Source organism: Cibotium barometz, chromosome 10 (assembly GCF_041138505.1).
Source record: "Cibotium barometz isolate CiBa-2024 chromosome 10, ASM4113850v1, whole genome shotgun sequence".
NCBI classification, from domain to species: Eukaryota; Viridiplantae; Streptophyta; class Polypodiopsida; order Cyatheales; family Cibotiaceae; genus Cibotium; species Cibotium barometz.
This window is the reverse complement of record NC_141055.1, coordinates 836,600-858,294: the sequence shown is the minus strand read 5'-3', so window position 1 is coordinate 858,294 and position 21,695 is coordinate 836,600. Positions and strand designations below refer to the sequence as shown.

At 46.9% G+C, this 21,695-nt stretch overlaps 1 protein-coding gene across 1 annotated transcript in view; it reads left to right on the top strand.

Annotated features, from left to right (window-relative positions):
* Positions 1–21,695, top strand: part of LOC147634424 (uncharacterized) — an 86,761-nt gene that overhangs the window by 39,052 nt on the left and 26,014 nt on the right. The window contains exons 10-12 of the mRNA XM_086804446.1: positions 16,693–16,857; positions 17,188–17,273; positions 17,364–17,478. Of these exons, the coding sequence (XP_086660572.1) occupies positions 16,693–16,857; positions 17,188–17,273; positions 17,364–17,478 (366 nt within the window). The remainder of the gene's footprint in view (positions 1–16,692; positions 16,858–17,187; positions 17,274–17,363; positions 17,479–21,695) is intronic.

Genomic DNA, 21,695 nt, shown 5'->3' with positions numbered 1-21,695 from the left:
ATGAAGGCTTGGTGCATCCTCTTGAAAGAGCGTCTTGGGAGAGGTTTATACTCTCCATTCATGGCAGAGATTGTTGGCATGAGGATGACATTTTGAGGAGTTCATCCACTCTTCTTTATTCATGGTCTAACAAAAGAAGAGATGCTAGTGACTTTTATCACACATGTTCCCTTTGTAAGAGGCAAGAGGCCTTGGATTTAGAAAGGGCTATTAGACGTAGATTGGCTGCCTTGCAGAAAGAGCACGAGAAACATCCTCATGCTCAATGGGTTGCAGATTCTTTACGTATTGTTAGGGCAGAACTTCATCACTCTCTTGAGCAGCGCACGGAGTACCGTTTCCATGCCCAGGAATCCTTTTGGACACAGATGGGTGGCAGATGTAACAAACATTTCTTTGCTACTCACGGCCCATCTCATGCCAGAGACAATGTCAGGCAGTTGTAGGATTCACATGGCACTCTTCACTCAGATCCTCTTATGGTTAGACAGATTGCCCATTGATTTCGAGGATAGGCATACCTCTGCAGGTCATTGCTCTCTCGGGCCAAGAGGCTACAGATTGCATCATTTACTCGATGATGCTTGGAGGGAGATTGAGGAGATGTAGTATGGAGGAGATCATCCCAGATACCAGGCTTAGTCCAGTGAGGATTGTTGGTCGTTCATCGGGGAAGCATTGGTTCATTGACCCTTCTTCTCATATAGTGACTCATGGCTCTTGGTGTTTGTGGTTATATGGTGGCAGTCCTATCAGATATCTTCAGTGGGATCCAGGAGAGTGGGAGTGGATTGATGCCTTCGATCCTTTGAAAAGCCTTCCTTTTTTTAGTTTCACTGTTCGGAATGCCAGGCTTCTCCTCACTCGACAGATGCATAGGATCCCTACTCTCAAGCCTCATTGGGAGAGCTATGATATGTCTCCAGTGATACAGCGTAGATACTGGCATAGACTTTGGCCCTCATACAGAAGGATCCAGATCTCTCATTTCTTTTGGTTATTCTTACATGGTGGTCTCCCCACCAATCAGTGGAGATCGGTTTTCGGTGTAGCACCTTCCTGTCCTAGGTGTGCGGTAGATTCTGAGACTGTACAACATTGTTATGGGGATGCAGCACTGCACATCAGATTTGGGGTTCTATAGCCGAACTTATGGGCAAATTGAGTGGCCGAGCCATGCATGTGACTTGGGAGGCAGTTGCTTGGCTCTCGCAGTCCGGTCCACAGCTTTTTTATGAGGGTAGTGGTACAGATTCTGCTATTTTCATTTGTAGAGGTATTGCCCAGCATGGTTTATTGCAGGATGTTCCTCACTCTGATTATACACCCCCCCAGACAGACGATTGACACCAGTTGGGAGATTGTTGCCAGTATTACAGCATGGCAGATCTGGAGAGCTAGATGCACGGAGGCTATTGAGGGTGTCCAAATTTTTGGGTCTCAATGCATTAGTACTATATGGGGTGATATCATCCATACTCTTATGGCTACCTGGGCTCGCATTCAGGGGCCCTCTCGTTCTATGCAGGCGAAGCGCGTGATACTTATGCGGGAGTGGGACCATGGCATCTTCTTTTCCTCTAGTAGTATAGGTCTTACATGGCATCATGATGCTCCTTAGTGGTTGAAATCACCTTACATATTGGGGTGATTCTATTCTTTTCTGGCTTATAGTTGTGATTGTTGTATGTTTTTCTCATACTTAATAGAAATCTCTTTTTGAAAAAAAAAAAGCTACATAAATGAATACATGAAAATTGCACCCAAGAAGCCATTGAAAGCCCGATGTCCTTGTTCAAGAGAAGGTGTCGCTGAAACACTCCATTGCGTGGCAAGCACTCTTCCTTGGTACTAGCAGCCTCATCCTCAACCTGCCTTTGGCTTGCCTTACCAATTTTTCTGCTTTTTGGACTTGTGTGCTGCAGAACTGCTGCTTCTTCACCTCAAAATCTGTTGAATGGCTGACTGGTGGTCTTTACAAATCCCTGGAATTAAGAACTTCTGCTGGAATCCTGGCTGTTAACGTGCACCCACACGGTGAACAGACATTGTCCACCGGTCCTTGCTTATGGCTACCTCGAGGGGCATGAAGGTGACAAGAAGTAGGTGGTGGATGATAGGGGCGGTGACAGAGAGTGGGGAGGGTGATGAAAGCGAAGGAAAAAAGGGGCTATGAGAGCGAGGGGGGGGGGGGGGGGGGGGGTGGTAGAAGGCAAAAAGGGGAAAGGGAGCGAGGAGGAGATGGGGTTTTGTCGGTGAGGGAAGGCAAGTTGGGGAGGATGAGGACCAGCCTAGGAGAAGCTGAAGAAGCACAGGCCACGCCAACCCATGTACCAGGATAGCACCGACACTATGAGTAGCCGATACCTGCAGAAGCCGGTGACGAAAGGCACCAGCATAGAAAAAAAACCATAAGACAGAAGCTACATGGAGCAACGAACATTATCGAATCCTAGACTAGAAACCTGGAGCAGCACAGCAGATGATACGTGGAGGCGTCCAAGCGCACAACAAGGAAAAACTAAGCTACAAGCGCACAACAAAGAAAACTAAGCTACGGCTCGAGATCTGGGGAGGGGGAGCGATGGAAGCTCGACCCCTCCCCCAGCAGGATTGCCAGAATTTAGCTATACCTGTAGCTGAACTGAATGCCAAACTAAAGAAATTGAACAAACTGAATGGATTGTATTGATTGCCTTCAAGAGTAGGGAAAACCCTTTTTATACAAAGAGCCCGTAGGCATTACAATCCCCTCATGTGGGATAACTCATCCACCTCATGCTTTCTCATGTGCCTACCATGGGCAACCTGCCCATGTACACACCTCATTTAACAAGGTCAAAGAAGAGGTACTTTCAGCCCATAAAAGGGGCGTCATTGTACACGCTTAATCATGAAGCAAACTTGTACTTTGTGTCCAATCATTGTACTTCACTCTCTCTAATCATCATCATTTCTCTAAATATTATGGGCACATGATGTGGATCAAGGAGGTTTGAGCACTGTGTACACATTGTCATCATGCTGCCATGATCCTGTCTTGCATATACAAGTAACCCAAAATGGCCAAACAAAAGAGCAAACAGCCTTTTTAAGCAACAAATGCTTGACTCCTTCAACCTATATTGGAGCTTCTTATTTATGATCAATCTAAGCTGATGGAGAGGCCCCTAGTGGCGATGATCTCACACATGATTAGGAGTAAACCATCAGTGCCACATGAGATTATGCGGGCAGAGATGGGGGCTGCACCGATAGTGACAGAGGCTCTATTCTAGACAGCGACATACTGGCATAGACTATGGGAGCTTGCACTTGATAGATACCCTCGGCTAGCCCTGGAGTCCTCGAGACAGTTGACACTTGAGGGAGATACAGAGTGCTGGTATGCACATGTAGGCACTTGGTTTGGCATGCACGGTATGCAGATGGCGGCACTCCCCCCCTTCCAGTACAGCATAGAGGCCCCGTCATTTGCTCTCAGCCGCATAGAGCGGAACAGGGTTATCAGGAATTACATTGTCAGACTGGATACTCAGAGGACATGGAGTTCACCTAGTCGTCCACTAGGGACAAAGATGGCCTTCTACAGAGATCACCTCCCATGCCTGACAAAGGATGGGTTCATCATCTGTCCACGCTACATGGACATACACCTATCCTTTGGGGTGAGATGTGCGATCGGCCAGATCCGCACCTCGTCCCACCAGCTAGGAGTGGAGACTGCCAGATATGGGCCTAGGGTGGCTGCAGCAAAGGACAGGATATGCCAGCTCTGTCACACAGAGCCCGAGACAGAGGACCATTACATATGTCGATGCCCCGTGTAGTATGAGATTCGGGGGAGGTTCCACTGCCTCTTCCGAGCTGGGTTCCGACCACTTTCCAGGATCATGGACTTCCCGGATCAGAGATGCCTGGGACTTTTTCTTCTAGAGCTCCGTAGACACAGGGAGTCCTTAGTGAGATCCAGATCAACTGTACTTGCTCGAGGACCAACACAGAGATCTCTCACTGACTTCTTCCATACCAGCACTCTGAGGGCCGATCCACCCATCATACCTAGACCATAGGCTAGTGTAGGAGCTCGGCCGAGAGGTGTGACACTCGACAGAGCCACCGAGTTATGGAGAGGTCGACGCCCCAGACCCCATGGCCCTCGCCCACGGCCACGCCACCACAGGAAGATCCGGGCCATCATCTCCCATCATCGCAGGACTTTCTCGCGCCAGCTCAGTTTTACCACCTTGAGCACCATGTCACAGCGGCCCATGAGGGATGTATTAGGGTGATATGAGAGCTCTCTGCTCATGTACCTAGATCAGATTTTAAAGTTCTAGATTTTTGTTATCTTTCTTTATTACTATTTTGTACCCAGGATGATGTACCTCATGGATATGATGTAACCTTTTGGTCTCATACGTCATTTTGGCGTTTTGAAGACGTTAATATAACTTTCTTTCTTTCTTTCTTTCTCTCTCAATGCACGGACACAGAGCCGACAATGCGACATTTATGATTTCGAGTACCCCGAGGTGATGCACACACTAGAGGTGGAGGACACGGGAGCTTGCAGGGTGTCAGAGGACATGGGGCCGGATGACACCAGATATGGTCATCACTTACTTGAGCTGGGAGTGTGACACCATCTCGTTATTTATATCGGGATGAGACAGTGGCAAGATTCAGGAGCACTGACATGCTTTCCACGATCGGGGGGGGGGGGGGGGGGGGGGGGGGGGGGGGGGGGTAGCACAATGGACTACATCATGGGTCCATGGAGACCACACAGGCAGTGACATCTTTCACCATCCCCCCCTGTCCTATTGGTGCAGATCACACGTACCTCTTACTGTCACTGGCGAGCTCCACACCAGCACCCACACAGCCCACACAGGCATCGCATACAACTTTCTACTTCACCCATGATTTGGCAGACATATATGAGCATCATGTATATGACAGGCTATTCCAGATGGATCCCCTGTCACCTCTAGACACACTCACCACCCCCAAGCTGTCATCTCTACTACATACGGCCGCCATCCGCAGCTTCTCCCATCATACACACATTGCGCGCACAGATAGATCTGGGAGCATGCCCCAAGCTGTATAGACACCTCCGTGCCCAGAGAGCACTGGGGACCATTACACGGAGACAGGCGAGCCGACAGATGAGGGTCCTCACACGCCATAAGAGGCGTGCATATGAGGAGGCATAGTACTGGGATATATACCACCTACTCATGAGCAGAGATGCAGCCACTGCATGGCGCAGGATGAGAGAGCCTCGCCCTCGTACCCCGATTGAGGATTCACACACATGGTGCACACATGCAAAGAGCCTCTACCATATCCCTCAGCAGCCGCCCATATTGCAGCCACAGGAATCCCGCCCTACCACCTCTACTTTCTTTACCGCCTCGATGGTAGAGAGAGCTATCCGCCGGTTACAGCATGGGAGATCGGCTGACCACACAGGTATACAGAGTGAGCATCTTATTTATGCAGCTGACACACTGGGACCCTTTGTTGCTCACCTCTTTAATAGGGCACTAGTGGAGGGCCTACCAGCTGAGTGGACTATGCACACCATCGTGCCTCTCCACAAAGCGGGAGACATGCTAGACCCCAGCAACTACAGGACCATCATGATTGGTCATACATTGGCCAAACATTATGGCGCAGTGCTCGAGGCAGAGTTGAGCTCATATGCAGAGAAGGAGGGACTGTGAGCACTAGGGCAAGCTGGATTCCGACGAGCTTTCTCCACTATTGACCATATATTCACTCTGAGATGTCTGATTGACCAGGCTAGGGCGCGGGAGAAGAGATTATACTGCTGCTTTGTGGATTTCTGCAAAGCATTTGACACGGTGCCACGAGAGAGACTCTTCCAGCGCCTACAATCATTGGGGATCCCATCAGAGATGGTTTGGGGCATCTATGCTTTATATGAGTAGGTCTTCGGGCGCATACGATGCCCCGGGGGGCTATCTAATGTTATTGCTAGCACCATATGTGTGAAGCAAGGATGCTTACTCTCTCCTACACTATTTGGGCTATACATCGATGAGGTGGCTGACTTCATTGGTCACAGTGGTGGGCACAGGCTAGACATCTCAGGTACCACAGTCCACATTATGCTATATGCAGATGATATTATTCTGGTCTTTGAGTCGCGGATGGGACTACAGCACCATCTCCATGCACTCGATGACTTCTGCACACTGAGGGGGCTTACAGTGAACCTTGGGAAAACCAAGGCCATGATTTTCCACACCTGAAGGCCGGTTCGACGACAGGCCATCTTCACACTAGCAAGAGGACAGGTAGAGGTGGTAGACTCATATGTGTACCTGGGGATTACATTTACGACTCCGCCAGGAAGACTTACTATGGCACAGGCAGCTAGGGATAGACTCACACGAGGGTATGCAGCTCTGGCCATGTTAGAGAGACAGTGTCACCAAGCACACTTCCAGGAGCCCCGCACAAAGGGGTGGTTGTTTGACACACTAGTCACCCCTGCTTTGATGTATGCTGCAGCAGTATGGGCACCTGGGCTCGCCACCTCCACATGGTCTTAGATAGAGAGGCCTTAGATTCTCATGCTCTCATGGATGATCCACAGCAAACCCTCCGTCCCACATGACATTGTCCGGACGGAGTTTGCTGCACCTCCTATGCTAGTAGAGGCCCTCTTCCAGACGATTTGCTTCATACAGAGGATCAGAGATATGCCATCAGATCGACTCTCACATAGAGCTTTTGAGGCGTCTAGGCAGCTCGTAGAGAGTGGAGATAGGAGATCATGGTATTCACAGATGATACAGTGGTTCACTCAGCCTGGTCTTGACATAGATCACGTGCCACCTTTCCAGTATGATATACATGCACCACACATCCAGCTCTCACACAGTGAGAGGAACAGAGTCCTTCGGCAGGATTTAAGGTAGCGATACACTAAAGAGACTAGGATTACACCCAGTCAGCCTCTACTGCCAAAGATGCTATACTACAGAGATCAGTTTATGCGTATGTGAGCGGATGGATTCATATAGAGACCTGGATACATGGATGTGTACATGTCTCACAGTGCCCGAGTGGTGATTGGCCAGCTCAGAGTGTCATCACACCAGCTTGAGATTGAGGCAGGTAGGGCAGCACGGATCCCCAGAGCAGAGATGATATGCAGACTATGCCAGGAGGAGGTTGAGAGTGAGGAACATTATGTATGCAGATGCAGAGCATATACTGTCATTAGATCATGGAGTCCGCAGAGCAGCGCAGATTTGGCCAGTTCTTGCTAGAGACATAGCACCACAGAGAGACACTGCTACGGACTCATACCATAGGGAGAGGTGGGCGACAGCTCCAGCTCACTGATTTCTTCCAGAGATCTATCCCAGTGCCTTTCCTGACACAGGAGGGGGTTACACTTCAGCGCGCTGCGAACCTCCGAGTCAGACGGAGACCGAGAGTACCAGGCTACCAGACTCCCAGACTACATCAGAGGGAGATCACAAAGATATGGGCTCGACATCAGCACCATATCCAGGAGCGGCTAGCTCACTTACACTCACACCCGGAGATCATGCTTCGAGGTATTTTTGCCTCGCCATCGCCTATGTATCACATATTACACCCCCATTATGGTAGTGGTTGGAGCTAGACAGATCTGCATTGCATTCTTGTATACCCTGCCATATAGGTTGCATACTGAGCCTCTAGCAGTAGTGCTCCATCCATCACACCCCCCACTAGCTCAGTACTTTCATAGTTTATTTCATGTTCATTTTGTTCTTTTTTTTCTGGACATCCAGAAGACATTGACAGTTGTACATTGATTTGTCTCATAGGTCGAGTTCGGTCTCTAGTAGACGTTAATACAGCTTTGTTTGTTTCTTTCTCTCTCTCTCTCTTTGTCATGACCTTGTGAAAATGGAACAACAGAAGTGTGGGCATGGTGGTTGCTGAGCAAAAATATTAAATGATTCACATTTGGGGTGCTCGAACAGAGATAATGATGTGTGGACATCTCCAGGTGTGAAGGGGGGGAACTAGAACATTAATATTTTAATGTTTTATCTATAAGTTGCCTCTAGGCCTTAGTGGCCCCTAGGGAACTTTAATGTTTATTAAAGTTGGGGCCCTAGGACATTTTTGGAGAGAGGCCACTCCACTTTTGGAGTTGCATGCCTCTCTCACTTCTCTCTCTCTCTAGCTTTTGGAGAGTCGTGTAAACTCAAGCGTGGAGGAGGAGAAAAGAAGCTGGTCGACTGCTGGCTGTGGTTTTTGCTATTGTTTTTTGTGCAAACTTGCCGGTACAGTCCACGTGTGCAGGCCGTACAGAGTTGTACGACAACAGGTACTGTGTACGACTGCTGCAGGTCAGGCGGTTGTTTTCTTTGCTGCAGGCTCTGCTGGTACAGGCGGCGCTGACAGAGGCTGAGTAGGTACAGGCGGTGCGGTGGGTACTGACAGAGGCTGTACTGCAGGTACAATCGTACGGACAGCAGGTACAGGTGGCTGTACGACTGCTGACAGGCGGCTGTGCTGCAGGTACAGAACAGTACCATCAGGTACAGTCGGGTACAATAGGCGCATAAGTAGACTCAGGCGACAGTAGCACAGTCCGTACAGTTCTGTACGGACAGATTCAATCAGGTGTGCAGAGGTTGTACGGAAAGGTACAGTATGGAAATACTGACCTGTACGGACAGGTACAACATCTTCAGTTGCAAGCAGAGCTTTTCCAGAGTTTGGTTGGTGCAATAGTCAAGTGGTTGAAGGGGAAAGAGTATAGACAGTCGTCGTCAACTGCAGACTGGTACGAACTATTCCACGAGTGCAGAATCACGTGCTGACTTGGTAAGCTCTGAACTTGTTCATCTGTCTTTCTTTCCATTGGCTTATGTCTGCTGCAGAGTTGTGCTATCTGGCCCCTTGTGAGAGGAGGGGTATGGCAGATTGAAAAGGGTGGAAACAGAGATTGGACAGTGAATGTATGTTTGTGCTGAGTTGTGGAATCATGTGCATGAGATATGCCAGATGTATGCTCAAGGCTGTCCTGCTGAATGGTCTTGGCTGATCAGAGGGAAGCACAGAGTGTTGCTTTGAGACACAGATCTTGTGTGTGAATCCTCTGTGCTAAGAGGTATTGTGGGCTGCCAGATTGGACATACAGGTGTATTCTCTTGGCTGGTTTTGTTGTACTCAGCCTTACATATTTTTGAAATTGAATAAAGAAATACCGCAAGGGGCGCCAAGCTTTGGGGCCAACAGGTGTCGGTTTTATTTCAGATTTGGGGCACTCTAGCTCCAATCAAATTTGTTTTCATATCTGGACTACAAGTGGAAGGGTGACTGCTAGTCTACCGCACTTTGGTTTCTACCAGAGGCCGGTTTCAAGGTTCCGTTGCCGGGACCAATCATCAACTTTCTTAAGGGGGTGAGCTCGTGGTTGACTCGAGGAAAGTCATCGCTGAAAAATTCAGCAACATGTCTGATACAGAAGACGAGTACTTTTATCATGAAGATGAAGAGCAAGAGACCTCTCATGAGAGAAACGAATCCGAGGATATTCCTGCAGGAGAACAGGCTGCAGATGTTGAGCAATATGAGGATGTAACACAGCCAGAAGATGTGCTTGGTAAAGATGTAGATGATGCTCAGTTTAAAAATCGTTTGGCTGGTGTTATGGATGTGTTTATACAGCTCACACAAAGTGAGAAGTTTGCTGAATTTATGAGATCCCGTACAGAGCCCGAAAAGAAGAAGAAGAAGGTGCGTTCTAAGAACCTTCCTCAAGGTCATAGTGGTGCCTTCCCACAGTATCCATCTTTTGGACAGTTTCTGAACATGCAGCATGCTTATGGTGCTAACTCTCAGAGTTCCTTCTTTGGACAGCCATCTATTCCTCAGCAGACTATGCATCCAGGTTATTTTGGTGGTGGCTCTGTGTTCCAATCTATGACTGGGGGTTATCCTCAGGGAGGCATGGGTATGCCAGGGCCTTTTGGAGCTAATTTTTAGCCTGGTATGCAGGGGAATATGTATGGTGGTATGCAGTCCGGTATGCAAGGAAATATGTTTGGGGGCATGCAACCTGGAATGCAAGCAAATATGTATGGTGGTATGCAGCCAGGTATGCATAATGGTATGTTTGGAAACATGGCTGGAAGGTATGGCATGCCAGGTGTGGGAATGGGTAATGTTGACCCTATGATGGGCATGAATGTTGGGGACAGCAATCTTGCGAAGCCACTTCCATACGATAATCTAACGCCTATGGGAAAGGCGAAGGATTATAAGGAAGGGGGAGCTGCTGTGAAATTTGATACATTCAGTGGAGCCAAAGATAAATTAAAAGCACTTACCTTTTTACAGCAGTTTGATGCTGCTTTTTCTGGTGGGAATTACAGAGAGTCCTCTAAAGTGAGGAAAGCTGCCACTTTTCTCAAAGGCAATGCTTTGCAGTGGTGGTCTACTCTTCTTCTGTAGGGCATAGTACCCACTACTTGGGTACAATTTAAACAGGTTTTCTCTTTCGTATGGCTCACATCTACATTTGAGGTGGATGTTATGACTGCATGGCACAAGTTGGATGCTTCAAAATGTGAAAATTTGGAAGATTATAACAAGAAGTTTTGGGAAGCTTTACTCCCAGTGACTTCTTACCGTGCAGTGCCTTTGTCTGAGCAGGTAGAGAAGTATTGTTGTGGGCTGCCCAAAGAGGTGCGTGACTATTGTATCAAGACTCGAGTAACGAACATGTCACAGATGCTAGAGAATGCTATGACAGCTAATGTGTTACTCACTGGAGGTTCATCTGGGTTTAAAGGAAGTAAGAACTCGACCAAGAAAGCTGAAAAATCTGGGCATGCTTCACGTGATGTTTAAGGGTCTTCAGAGACGCGGTATAAGAAGTTGCCAATGCCCAAGAGAACTTCTGAGGAAAGACAGGCTTTGAGAGATGCTCGGAAATGTTTTTACTGTACTGAAGAGGGACATATGTCATTTAATTGTCCCAAGAGAAAGTCCCAAAAGGACTTTGACAATAAAGGAGAGCCCAAGTCAAAGAAACCAACACCTTCTGTAGGGTTAGTTCCTGATCTTGTTGGGGAACAGCCAGGTGGTGAAGAGACAGAGTTGTGCAGGGCATGGGGCAAAGAGAGAGATCAAAATGCCTTGATATTCTTTGACACAGGTGCTAGAGCCAACTTCATTTCACCAGATTTGGCTGGCCGATTGGGGATTCGTGCAGAGGAGATGGGGCCGTTATATGAGGCTAACATGGCTTGTCCAGGGTATGCAGAACCGGTTACTCCTATCATTGGGAAGCTCCGGCTTCATTTGCAGGGTTATGTGGACAGCGAAGAATTTTTCATCATGCCTCTTGATGGCTGTGATGTTTTGTTGGGTATGCCATGGTGCCATAGAGTACATGCGGTGGTGGACACATACAATAGAAAAATCACTCTGACTCATAGAGGGAAAGAACATGTTTTGGATGTAAAACTTAAAGGGGAATCTGTTCCTATTGTATCCGCTTCGGCAATTTCATCAGTAATGAAAAAGCATCTTTCCGCGTATTTGATTTATGTACGCGTATTTGATTTATGTAAAGGATGCAAAAGATGATGAGTCTGAGTCTAATTTGTCTATGCTAGATAAGGACAGGACTGATTTCTTATGTGGGTTTCAAGATTGTTTTTCCGAGTCATTGCTAGGAGAACTTCCTCCTGAGAGGCCAGAAGATCATGCCATTGATCTAATTCCTGGTAGTACTCCACCGAATAGACCGCCGTATCGTGTTAGTGCAGCCCAACAGGAAGAAATTATGAGTCAGGTGCAGGAGCTTTTGAATAAAGGGTTGATATAGCCTAGTTCATCACCCTTTTGCTCACCTGTACTCTTAGTGCAAAAGAAGGATGGTTCTTGGCGTATGTGTATTGATTACAGGGCGCTGAACAAGAACACCATAAAGAATCGATTCCCCATTCCGAGGATCGATGACATTTTGGACCGCTTACAGGGCTCCACAGTCTTTAGTCGCATTGACTTGAAAAGCGGGTATCATCAGATACGTATTAGACTCGAGGATGTGCATAAGACAGCATTTCGAACCACGTTTGGGTTGTATGAGTTCTTGGTTATGCCCTTTGGTTTGACAAATGCACTTGCCACATTTAACAGAATGATGGACATGATTTTCAGACCTCATAGAGCGTTTGTGGGCACATTCTTTGATGATATGATTGTGCATTCACAAACTGAGGAAGAGTATAGAAGGCATTTGGCCATTGTGTTTGCAGAACTCAGGAACCATAGGCTGGTTATTAATGGCAAGAAGAGTGAGTTTTTCTTGCAAGAGATACATTTCTTGGGGCATATTGTGTCTAAGCATTGAGTCTTTATGGATCCAGCGAAGGTGGAAGTAATTCTTAATTGGCCATATTTGAGGATTGTACATGATGTACGCAGCTTTCTAGGATTGTGTTCCTATTACAGGCAGTACATACGGTATTTTGCTGAAATTGCTTCGCCCCTTCATGCCTTAACAAAGAAGGCAACTCCGTTTAGATGGGCTGATCGGGAAATTACAGCCTTCAAAAAGCTCAAAGAAAAGCTTACTTCGGATCCACTCTTGGTGTTACCGGACCTCCGAAAGGCTTTTGTTGTCCAGTGTGATGCATGTGGAAGTAGCATTGAGGCAGTTCTCATGCAGGAAGGACATGTGATAGCCTATGAGAGTAGAATATTGCAAGATGCCGAGAAGCATTTACAGGTTTATGAGAAAGAGATGTTGGCTGTAATTCACGCTCTTTCTACATGGAAACACTATTTGCTTGGGGCTGATTTTACTGTGCAGACAGATCATCAGACCTTGCGTTATTTCCTCATGCAAACTAAGCTTTCAGAGAAGCATATGCGTTGGGCAAACTTTTTTGTCTATGTTTCACTTCCAGATTGTGCATGTGGAAGGCAAAAAGAATGTAGTGGCAGATGCTTTGTCACGCAAGCCACAGGTCTCAGCAGTTTCACTTGCTTATCATCATGAGCTTGATGAAATGAAAGAGCAGTATGCCCATGATGAGGACTTTGAAAGGTTGTATGATCAGATGTCTGAGGGTCAGCGGCATGAGCATTATACTCTCAGAGATGGATTTTTATTGATGCATGGCCGACTATGTGTTACCAGGCCATTGCGACTCAAGGTTATGATTGAAAGCCATGCTCCACCGTATGCAGGTCATAGAGGTATTGACGCCACAGTAAAAGCAGTGGAGACTTTCTTTTATTGGCCAACCTTGAGAAGAGATGTTGATGCCTTTGTGAGGCAATGCATCGTATGTCAGAAGGTAAAGTTTGACCGTCAAAAGACACCAGGGTTATTACAGCCTTTACCTATTCCAGATAGACCTTGGGAGAGCATTGCCATGGATTTTATATTTGATCTTCCACGGACACAAACGGGCAATGATGGCATTTGGACTATCATATGCAGGTTCAGTAAGCAGGCTCATTTCATTCCCGTACGTAAGACGATCAAAGTAGATCATATGGTGAAGTTGTTCATGGCGAACATCTTCAAGTATCATGGCTTGCCTACGTCTATCATTAGTGACCGTGATCCACGGATGACGAGTTTGTTCTGGAGAGGGTTGTTTGACAACATGGGTACAACTCTCAAGTTTTCATCGTCATTTCATCCACAAACAGATGGTTAGTCAGAAGAGGCTAACTCTACAGTGTTGGATCTTCTTAAGTGTTATGTGTCAGAGCACAAGCAACAATGGGAAAAGTATCTTCCTTTGGTGGAGTTTGCATACAACAACACTGTCCATACCTCGACGGGCAAGGCGCCTTTTGAGATTGTGGAAGGAGGGAAGAAGGTACCACCCATTTTGCATACAAAGGATAAGATCTTTGAGGCTGATCAGTATGTGGAAAATATGGATGAAGCTTATCGGAGAGTTAAGTTGGCACTCCAGAAAACTCAGCAGAAGCCAAAGAAAGCCGCAGACCGTCACAGACGTGCTCTAGAGTTTGCATTGGGTGATTGGGTTCTTTTGCGCTTTGAAAAGGCTAGACTCAAGAAGATGAAGGGTAAAGAGCGCTTATTCCCTAAGTTGAGCATGCGTTATTATGGGCCTTTTCAGGTATTGGAAAAGATTGGTGAGGTAGCCTATCGTTTGAAGCTACCAGATCACTGGAGGATTCACAATGCTTTTCACGTGAGTCTCCTTAGACCTTTCCGTGGGGATGTGCCTGAGGATGTATCAGATGAGGCTCAGCCGGAAGTTGAGGAACTTGATGAGGTTCTTATTCCAGAGTAGATACTGGCACATAAGGAAAGAAAGGTACGAGGTAAAGTTTCCCGTCGCTATCTTGTGAAGTTCAAGAACTATTCACCGATGGATGCGAAGTGGATGGAGGAAGGTGACTTAACAGATTCACCTCAGGTTTTGCAGCTTTATCTCGATGCCTTTGAGTTAGAGCCGACTCTTGTTGTGGTTCATTCAGGTTCAGCAGAGCATGGGTCTGGAGCATTACCTGATGCTCAAGAGGGGGGTAGCACCTCCACTCCCTTGATACAGACAGGCTCAGATGACATCTAGAGGTCGCTTGGTGTAGTTTTTATCTCACCCGAAGGTACTGATGGCTGACAGTACATCTGTTTATGGGACTTCTATGATATATGTGTACTAGTCACATGGGATATTGTGGTTGTGTATGGTTCAGAGTGGTATACAACTTGGACTATTACTACGCCATTGGTTTGCAGTGAATGTTGATACATGTGCATGGCTTAGAGAGAGATTGGGACGCTGATCTTGCCATATTGTAAATTTCACTTTGGATACAGCACAAGTGTGGGCATGGTGGTTGCTAAGCAAAAATATTAAATGATTCACATTTGGGGTGCTCGGACAGAGATAATGATGTGTGGACATCTCCAGGTGTGAAGGGGGGGACTAGAACATTAATATTTTAATGTTTTATCTATAAGTTGCCCCTAGGCCTTAGTGGCCCCTAGGGAACTTTAATGTTTATTAAAGTTGGGGCCCTAGGACATTTTTGGAGAGAGGCCACTCCACTTTTGGAGTTGCATGCCTCTCTCACTTCTCTCTCTCTCTAGCTTTTGGAGAGTCGTGTAAAGTCAAGCATGGAGAAGGAGAAAAGAAGCTGGTCGACTGCTGGCTATGGTTTTTGCTGCTGTTTTCTGTGCAAACCTGCCCGTACAGTCCACGTGTGCAGGCCATACAGAGTTGTACGACAGCAGGTACTGTGTACGGCTGCTGCAGGTCAGGTACAAGCGGTGTTGTGGGTACTGACAGAGGCTGTACTGCAGGTACAATCGTACGGACAGCAGGTACAGGTGGCTGTACGACTGCTGACAGGCGGCTGTGCTGCAGGTACAGAACAGTACCATCAGGTAAAGTCGGGTACAACAGGCGCATAAGTAGACTCAGGCGACAGTAGCACAGTCCGTACAGTTCTGTACGGGACAGATTCAATCAGGTGTGCAGAGGTTGTACGGACAGGTACAGTACGGAAATACTGACCTGTACGGACAGGTACAGCATCTTCAGTTGCAAGCAGAGCTTTTCCAGAGTTTGGTTGGTGCAATAGTCAAGTGGTTGAAGGGGAAAGAGTACAGACAGTCGTTGTCAACTGCAGACTGGTACGAACTATTCCACGGGTGCAGAATCACGTGCTGACTTGGTAAGCTCTGAACTTGTTCATCTGTCTTTCTTTCCATTGGCTTATGTCTGCTGTAGAGTTGTGCTATCTGGCCCCTTGTGAGAGGAGGGGTATGGCAGATTGAAAAGGGTGGAAATAGAGATTGGACAGTGAATGTATGTTTGTGCTGAGTTGTGGAATCATGTGCATGAGATATGCCAGATGTATGCTCAAGGCTGTCTTGCTGAATGGTCTTGGCTGATCAGAGGGAAGCACAGAGTGTTGCTTTGAGACACAGATCTGTGTGTGTGAATCCTCTGTGCTAAGAGGTATTGTGGGCTGCCAGATTGGACATACAGGTGTATTCTCTTGGCTGGTTTTGTTGTACTCAGCCTTACATATTTTTGAAATTGAATAAAGAAATACCGCAAGGGGCGCCAAGCTTTGGGGCCAACAAGTGTCGGTTTTATTTCGATTTGGGACATGGATACCGCCCACACCAGGGGTACACTGATTGATCGTGCGATTGAGCTTGGGTGGTCCAGACGCCCACGACTACGGAGGAGGGCATCCCAGCATAGACGGAGGTTGCAGCGGCAGATTCGGATTATTCTTGCGAGGCATGCGGGACACCCAGTCAGGGTGCTCACCACAGAGGATATTGAGGAGATCCGCCAGTGTCCGATGCGGCACATATTATGAGATGGAGGCACCTCCATAGTGTACCTTCCAGTTCCAGTTTCGTTTTCTAGGTGCCAGTAGTATCATCTTTATTTTTCATTTTTTATTTTTCATTAGTTTTCATTTTCTGGGTTTTTTTATCCAGACATTGTATCAGATCCACCATGATGTAACTTTTGGTCTCATAGGTCATTATGGCCTTTTGAAGACGTTAATATAACATTTCATTTCATTTCATTTCTCTGTCTTTCCCCCCCCAAGCAATGCGTTTTGCATGTTTTAAAAAATTAAGTTGATTGTAATTTGCATTACTTTCAGGAAGCTTTAAGGACGAACAAGTTTGAGCCCAAGGAGAGTCAAAAAACTAGCTTAAGGTTGTCTCAAGACATTTTGAATCTTTTGTCAAGGATCCAAGAGCTCAATATGGCTGTGCCTGCCTTACAGGATGGACTGGCATTAAAAGCTGATAAGTTTGATTTGCAGGTATGACTCTGGCTGTTGTGCTTCGTCCTGTCTAATGCTGGCTTATTCACTTTCCTGCATTCCAATCTCCATGACATGTCTGATTCTTAAACTAAATGGTGCAACTGATGTGCCTGAATTCATTATGTGATTACCAAGTTGAGGGAGGACAAATTCATGATAGAACTTAAAATTTTTTTCCCATGAAGCAGATTATTTATATCTTAGTTTCAGTAAAACTTGCAAGATACTCCTGGAATTCAGGAGTTGCGTCTCACCCTACGTCTGTATTTCCTTTATCATGCATATCATAGATTATCACTCTTCTTAAACTTATACGACTCACTGCAGAGATTGGCTCGCTATATGAAAGAACAGCTCCAAAGGCCCGAAAATGCTCTTTTTACTACAAAGCCTTTGTATGGGTTCAAGTGCATGTAAGAAGTGCCAAATCCTTACTTTATGATATAATTATTGCAAGTCAGATTTGATTGGACTACTTTATTTCATTCCTTGTCGTACCTCAGGTCTTGTGATCATCAAGTGGAGAAACTGAGCCCTGTAGCTGGAGAACATGTGTCGACCAACAGAATGCCGCCACAAATTCTTCCCATGCTTTCTGCCGAACGTATTTTCGCATTTGTAAGTTATGAACGTTCTAATAGATGAGTTCTTGGATTTAATTTCGAAAATAGGTGACTTCTTTCTCAACCAAGTTTCTGGCCCCATGCTTTGTCAAGTACTTTCATTTTCGTAGGTGAAAACATACATGATTTTGATCGTTATTTCTTAATTTGTTGACTAAAACTACCCTCTCAGAGCTCTAAGAGAAAAATTGGAGCTGAAACTGAAATGCAAACATCACCCTTAGTACCAAAAGATCTAGACCAGAAAATTGCATTGAGAGTAACTTAACCACTCTTCTTGCATGTTGTGTCACCCAGCTTATGCTCCTTATTTGTGTCATTGTACTTTCACACTCTCTCCTGCTCTCTTTGTCCAATGCCATAGCTATGGTGAAGCTCTTCAAGCCACCATAGCTTGTCTGCTCATCTCCCACAATACCATCAAATGGTATCAGAGCCTGGTTCCTGAGAGAGGCCATCAAGACTATTGGAACTCATTTACAGGTCGTCTGTAGCCCAAGAAGCATGTGTATCATCAGCTCTTCATTAGTGCTTCTAATAGGCACGTTCAGTTCGTTGGGAAGCTCCGTCACAAGTGACCTTTTTTTTTTTCAGAAAGGAGACTTCTATTAAGTATGAAAATTTTTACAAAATGGAGATTTCACACCAAGCAAGGTGGAGATCTCAACCAATCAGGAACCCTGTGCTGCCAATAGGGTCCCGAATGGCGCGCTTCCTCTCCGCAGCCCTCGAAGATCCTTGCATTTTGGCCCAGGTAGCCATAATGGTGTGAATAATATCACTCCAAATCCTGCAAAGACACTGAGAAACAAGAACGGCAGTACCCTAAATGGCCTCACTGAATCTAGCCTTTCAAATATTCCAGGCTGAGATGCTACCAATAATCTCCCAAGAACTGTCTAACCTTTGTGCCGGAGGGACAAAGTGTGAAAGTGGCAAATCCTGAAGACAACACTGCCGAGCAACTCCTTGCCTAACCAAAATGGCAAAGCTCCTGTTAGTCCCCTCGAACCTCAACTGAGGCCCAGACTGTGTCAGCCAAATGATAGAACCAAAAGAAATGATAGCATCCCTCTTAATCCTACCAAAGAGGTAAGCAATCGCAGACCAAACCCTCTGTGCTTCCCTGCATTCCCATAAACAATGGTAAACTGACTCCGAAACTCCTGCACATCTAGGACATGTTGGGCAAGCACCAGTAAACAGACCTCCACTAATTGGTGGCCAGACCACCATGAAGGGAAACCCAGATAAAGGAGGAAATCTGTGGCTTCCTATAAGAGTGTCACAATCTCCGCCAAAATGCCCTTTGAATGTCAATCAAAATGCCGTAAGACTTAGGAGGAGGGGGGACGCAGGGGCTGGCGGGCAGAGAGGGCAGGAGGCGCAGCAAAGGGGAGGGGGTGGGGGGGGGGGGGGCAGAGCGGTATGTGCAGCAGAGAGAGCGAGGGGTTGGCGGGTAGGAGGAGGGGAGGCGCAGAGAGAGGGGGCGGGAGGGAGGGCTGGCGCAGGGGGGCGGGAGGGGGGGCAGAGGGGGCTGATGCAGAGGGGGCGAGGGGCTGGCGGGAGGGGGCGCAAAGGCGGGGGGGGTTGGCGCGAGAAAAGAAATGAAATGATATATTAATGTCTCTAAGAGGCCATAATGGCCTATGAGACCAAAACTGAGAGTACATCTGAAGTTGGTGTCTCATCAAAGAGAACAACTAAATGAGACTAAAAAGTACAATAAACTGATTGTCTTACAGTTATAAAAACTTAATTGTAAGACTCGGAGATGATACTGAGTAGAAAATACAGAAAAATGTATATCAAGTAGATCCATGTATGCTGATCAGTTGAAGTGTTGTCCTCTCCTTAGATCAAGTATCTCCGCCATGGGGTTGTCTAGAATGGAGAGGTCGTAGAAGCGAGGTAGGTGCCTCCGATGCCGAGCAATAATGGCTCTGATCTGGCGATGGTGAGGATGCCGTGGTCGGGATCCTGGTGGGTGTGGCCGACGAGCACGACATAAGATGACTACTCTATCAGTGGTGACTCCTTGGGAGCGTGGTCGGTGCCCTGATGGCCCAATGGAGAAGGTATCGGGAGGTGTGTGGGTTGGGTTCCTGGTGCTGGTGCAGAAGAAATCTATGAGGGTCCTTTGTCTAGGTACATCATGGCTCGGTCTCCTGTCTGCCAAGAGGGTCTCTCTGTCTCTTGAGCTCAAGTAGGAACAATCCCAGGCATCTCTGATCCTCAAACTCCATGACCCTGTGCAACGGCCCCAAAACCCTCTCAGAAGAGGGAGTGATATCTCCCTCGGATCTCATAACAGACTGTACATTGACAAATGCAGTGCTCCTCTGTCTCTGCCTCCTGGTAGCATAGCTAAAAAATGCAGTCATCCAAGATCTGATGCACATATTGCCCTGTCTCAATCTGTAGCTGGTGTGATGAGGTCCGGATGTGTCCAATGGCACAATGTATCCCATGTGATAGGTGTACATCCATGTACGACGGGCGGGTGATAAAATCGTCTGGTGAGAGGTGTAGAAAATGGCTCTTGTAATGAGCCATTTTCGTGCCTAAGGGCTCAAGGGGACTAGTCCATGTCCTCTCTGTGTCATCTTTGATGATATCCATCCTGATCACACGGTTTTGCTCTGAGCGGGTGAGATAAAAAAATGGACAATTCAGACTGTACTGAAAGGGTGGTAGTGCCACTATCTCCGCAAACCATGTAGGTCAAACCATGATGTGAGATTCCTCCCTCCAGCTTTTGAGGTGTAAAGGTGTAAGAACCTCCCTTTCTGTTCTTGTAATTATTCCCCTCTTTGAAATAAAAGAAAGATCTTGTTTTACCCTATTTTGGCCTAGAGAGAGAAAATATCTAGAGAGATAATCCAAAATTTAGATATCTTTTGATATAAAAATTCTCCTAGTGTCTAAAATGGATTTCCCTGAAACAGAAGTTCAAAATGAACTTTCCAATGTGCATTAGGAATTAATTGAAAATGGTATAAGAGACCTTAGCCTAAGGGTCTACATTTTCATAAATTTTTATAGTCCAATTAAGGTTCTTATGGGCCAATAGGATTAATCCAAGTGTTGGGATAAGATAAATCCAAAGAATAAAAGAAAATACCCAAAAATGAGTAAATGCTCACATAAGATGAAGAGTTGACTGAGTACAAGGTTTATTAGTTAAAAACTAATACATACCTCATGGGATCCTGTGACATGGTGCTCAAGGTGGTAAAACTAAGTTGGTACGGGAAGGTCCTGCGATAATGGGAGATGATGGCCCGGATCCTCCTGTGGTGGCATGGCCTTGGGCGAGGGCCATGGGGTCTAGGGCGTCGAGCTCTGCATAACTCAGTGGCTCTGTCGAGTGTCACACCTCTCGGCCGAGCTCCTGCACTAGCCTGTGGTTCAGGTATGATGGGTGGATCGGCCCTCGGAGTGCTGGTATGGAAGAAGTCGGTGAGAGCTCTTTGTGCTAGTTCTCGAGCAAGTACAGCTGATCTAGATCTCAGTAAGGACTCCCTGTGTCTAGGAGCTCTAGAAGAAAATGTCCCAGGCATCTTTGATCCGAGAAGCCCATGATCTTGGAAAGTGGTCTGAACCGAGGTCGGAAAAGGCAGTGGAACCTCCCCGGAATCTCATAGTATACAGGGCATCGGCATCTGTAATGATCCTCTGTCTCGGGCTCTGCGTGACCAAGCTGGCATATCCTTTCCTCTGGTGCGGTTGCCCTGGGCCCATATCTGGCAGTCTCCACTGTCAGTTGGTGGGACGAGGTGTGACTCTTGCCGATCGCACATCTCACCCCAAAAGATAGGTGTGTGTCCATGTAGCGTAGGCGGATGATGAAACCATCCTCTGTCAGGCATAGGAGGTGATCTCTGTAGAAGGCCATCTTTGTCCCTAGTGGACGACTAGGTGAACTCCATGTCCTCTGAGTATCCAGTCTGACAATGTCCTTCCTCATAACCCTGTTCCGCTCTGTGCGGCTGAGAGAAAACGACGGGGCCTCTATGCTATACTGGAACAGGGGGAGTGCCTCCATTTGCATGCCAAACCAAGTGCCTACCTGTGCATACTAGCACTCTATATCTCCCTCAAGTGTCAGCTGTCTCGAGGACTCCAGGGCTAGCCAGGGGTATCTATCTAGTGGAAGCTTCCATAGCCTATGCCAGTATGTCACTATCTGGAATAGAGCCTCTGTCACTA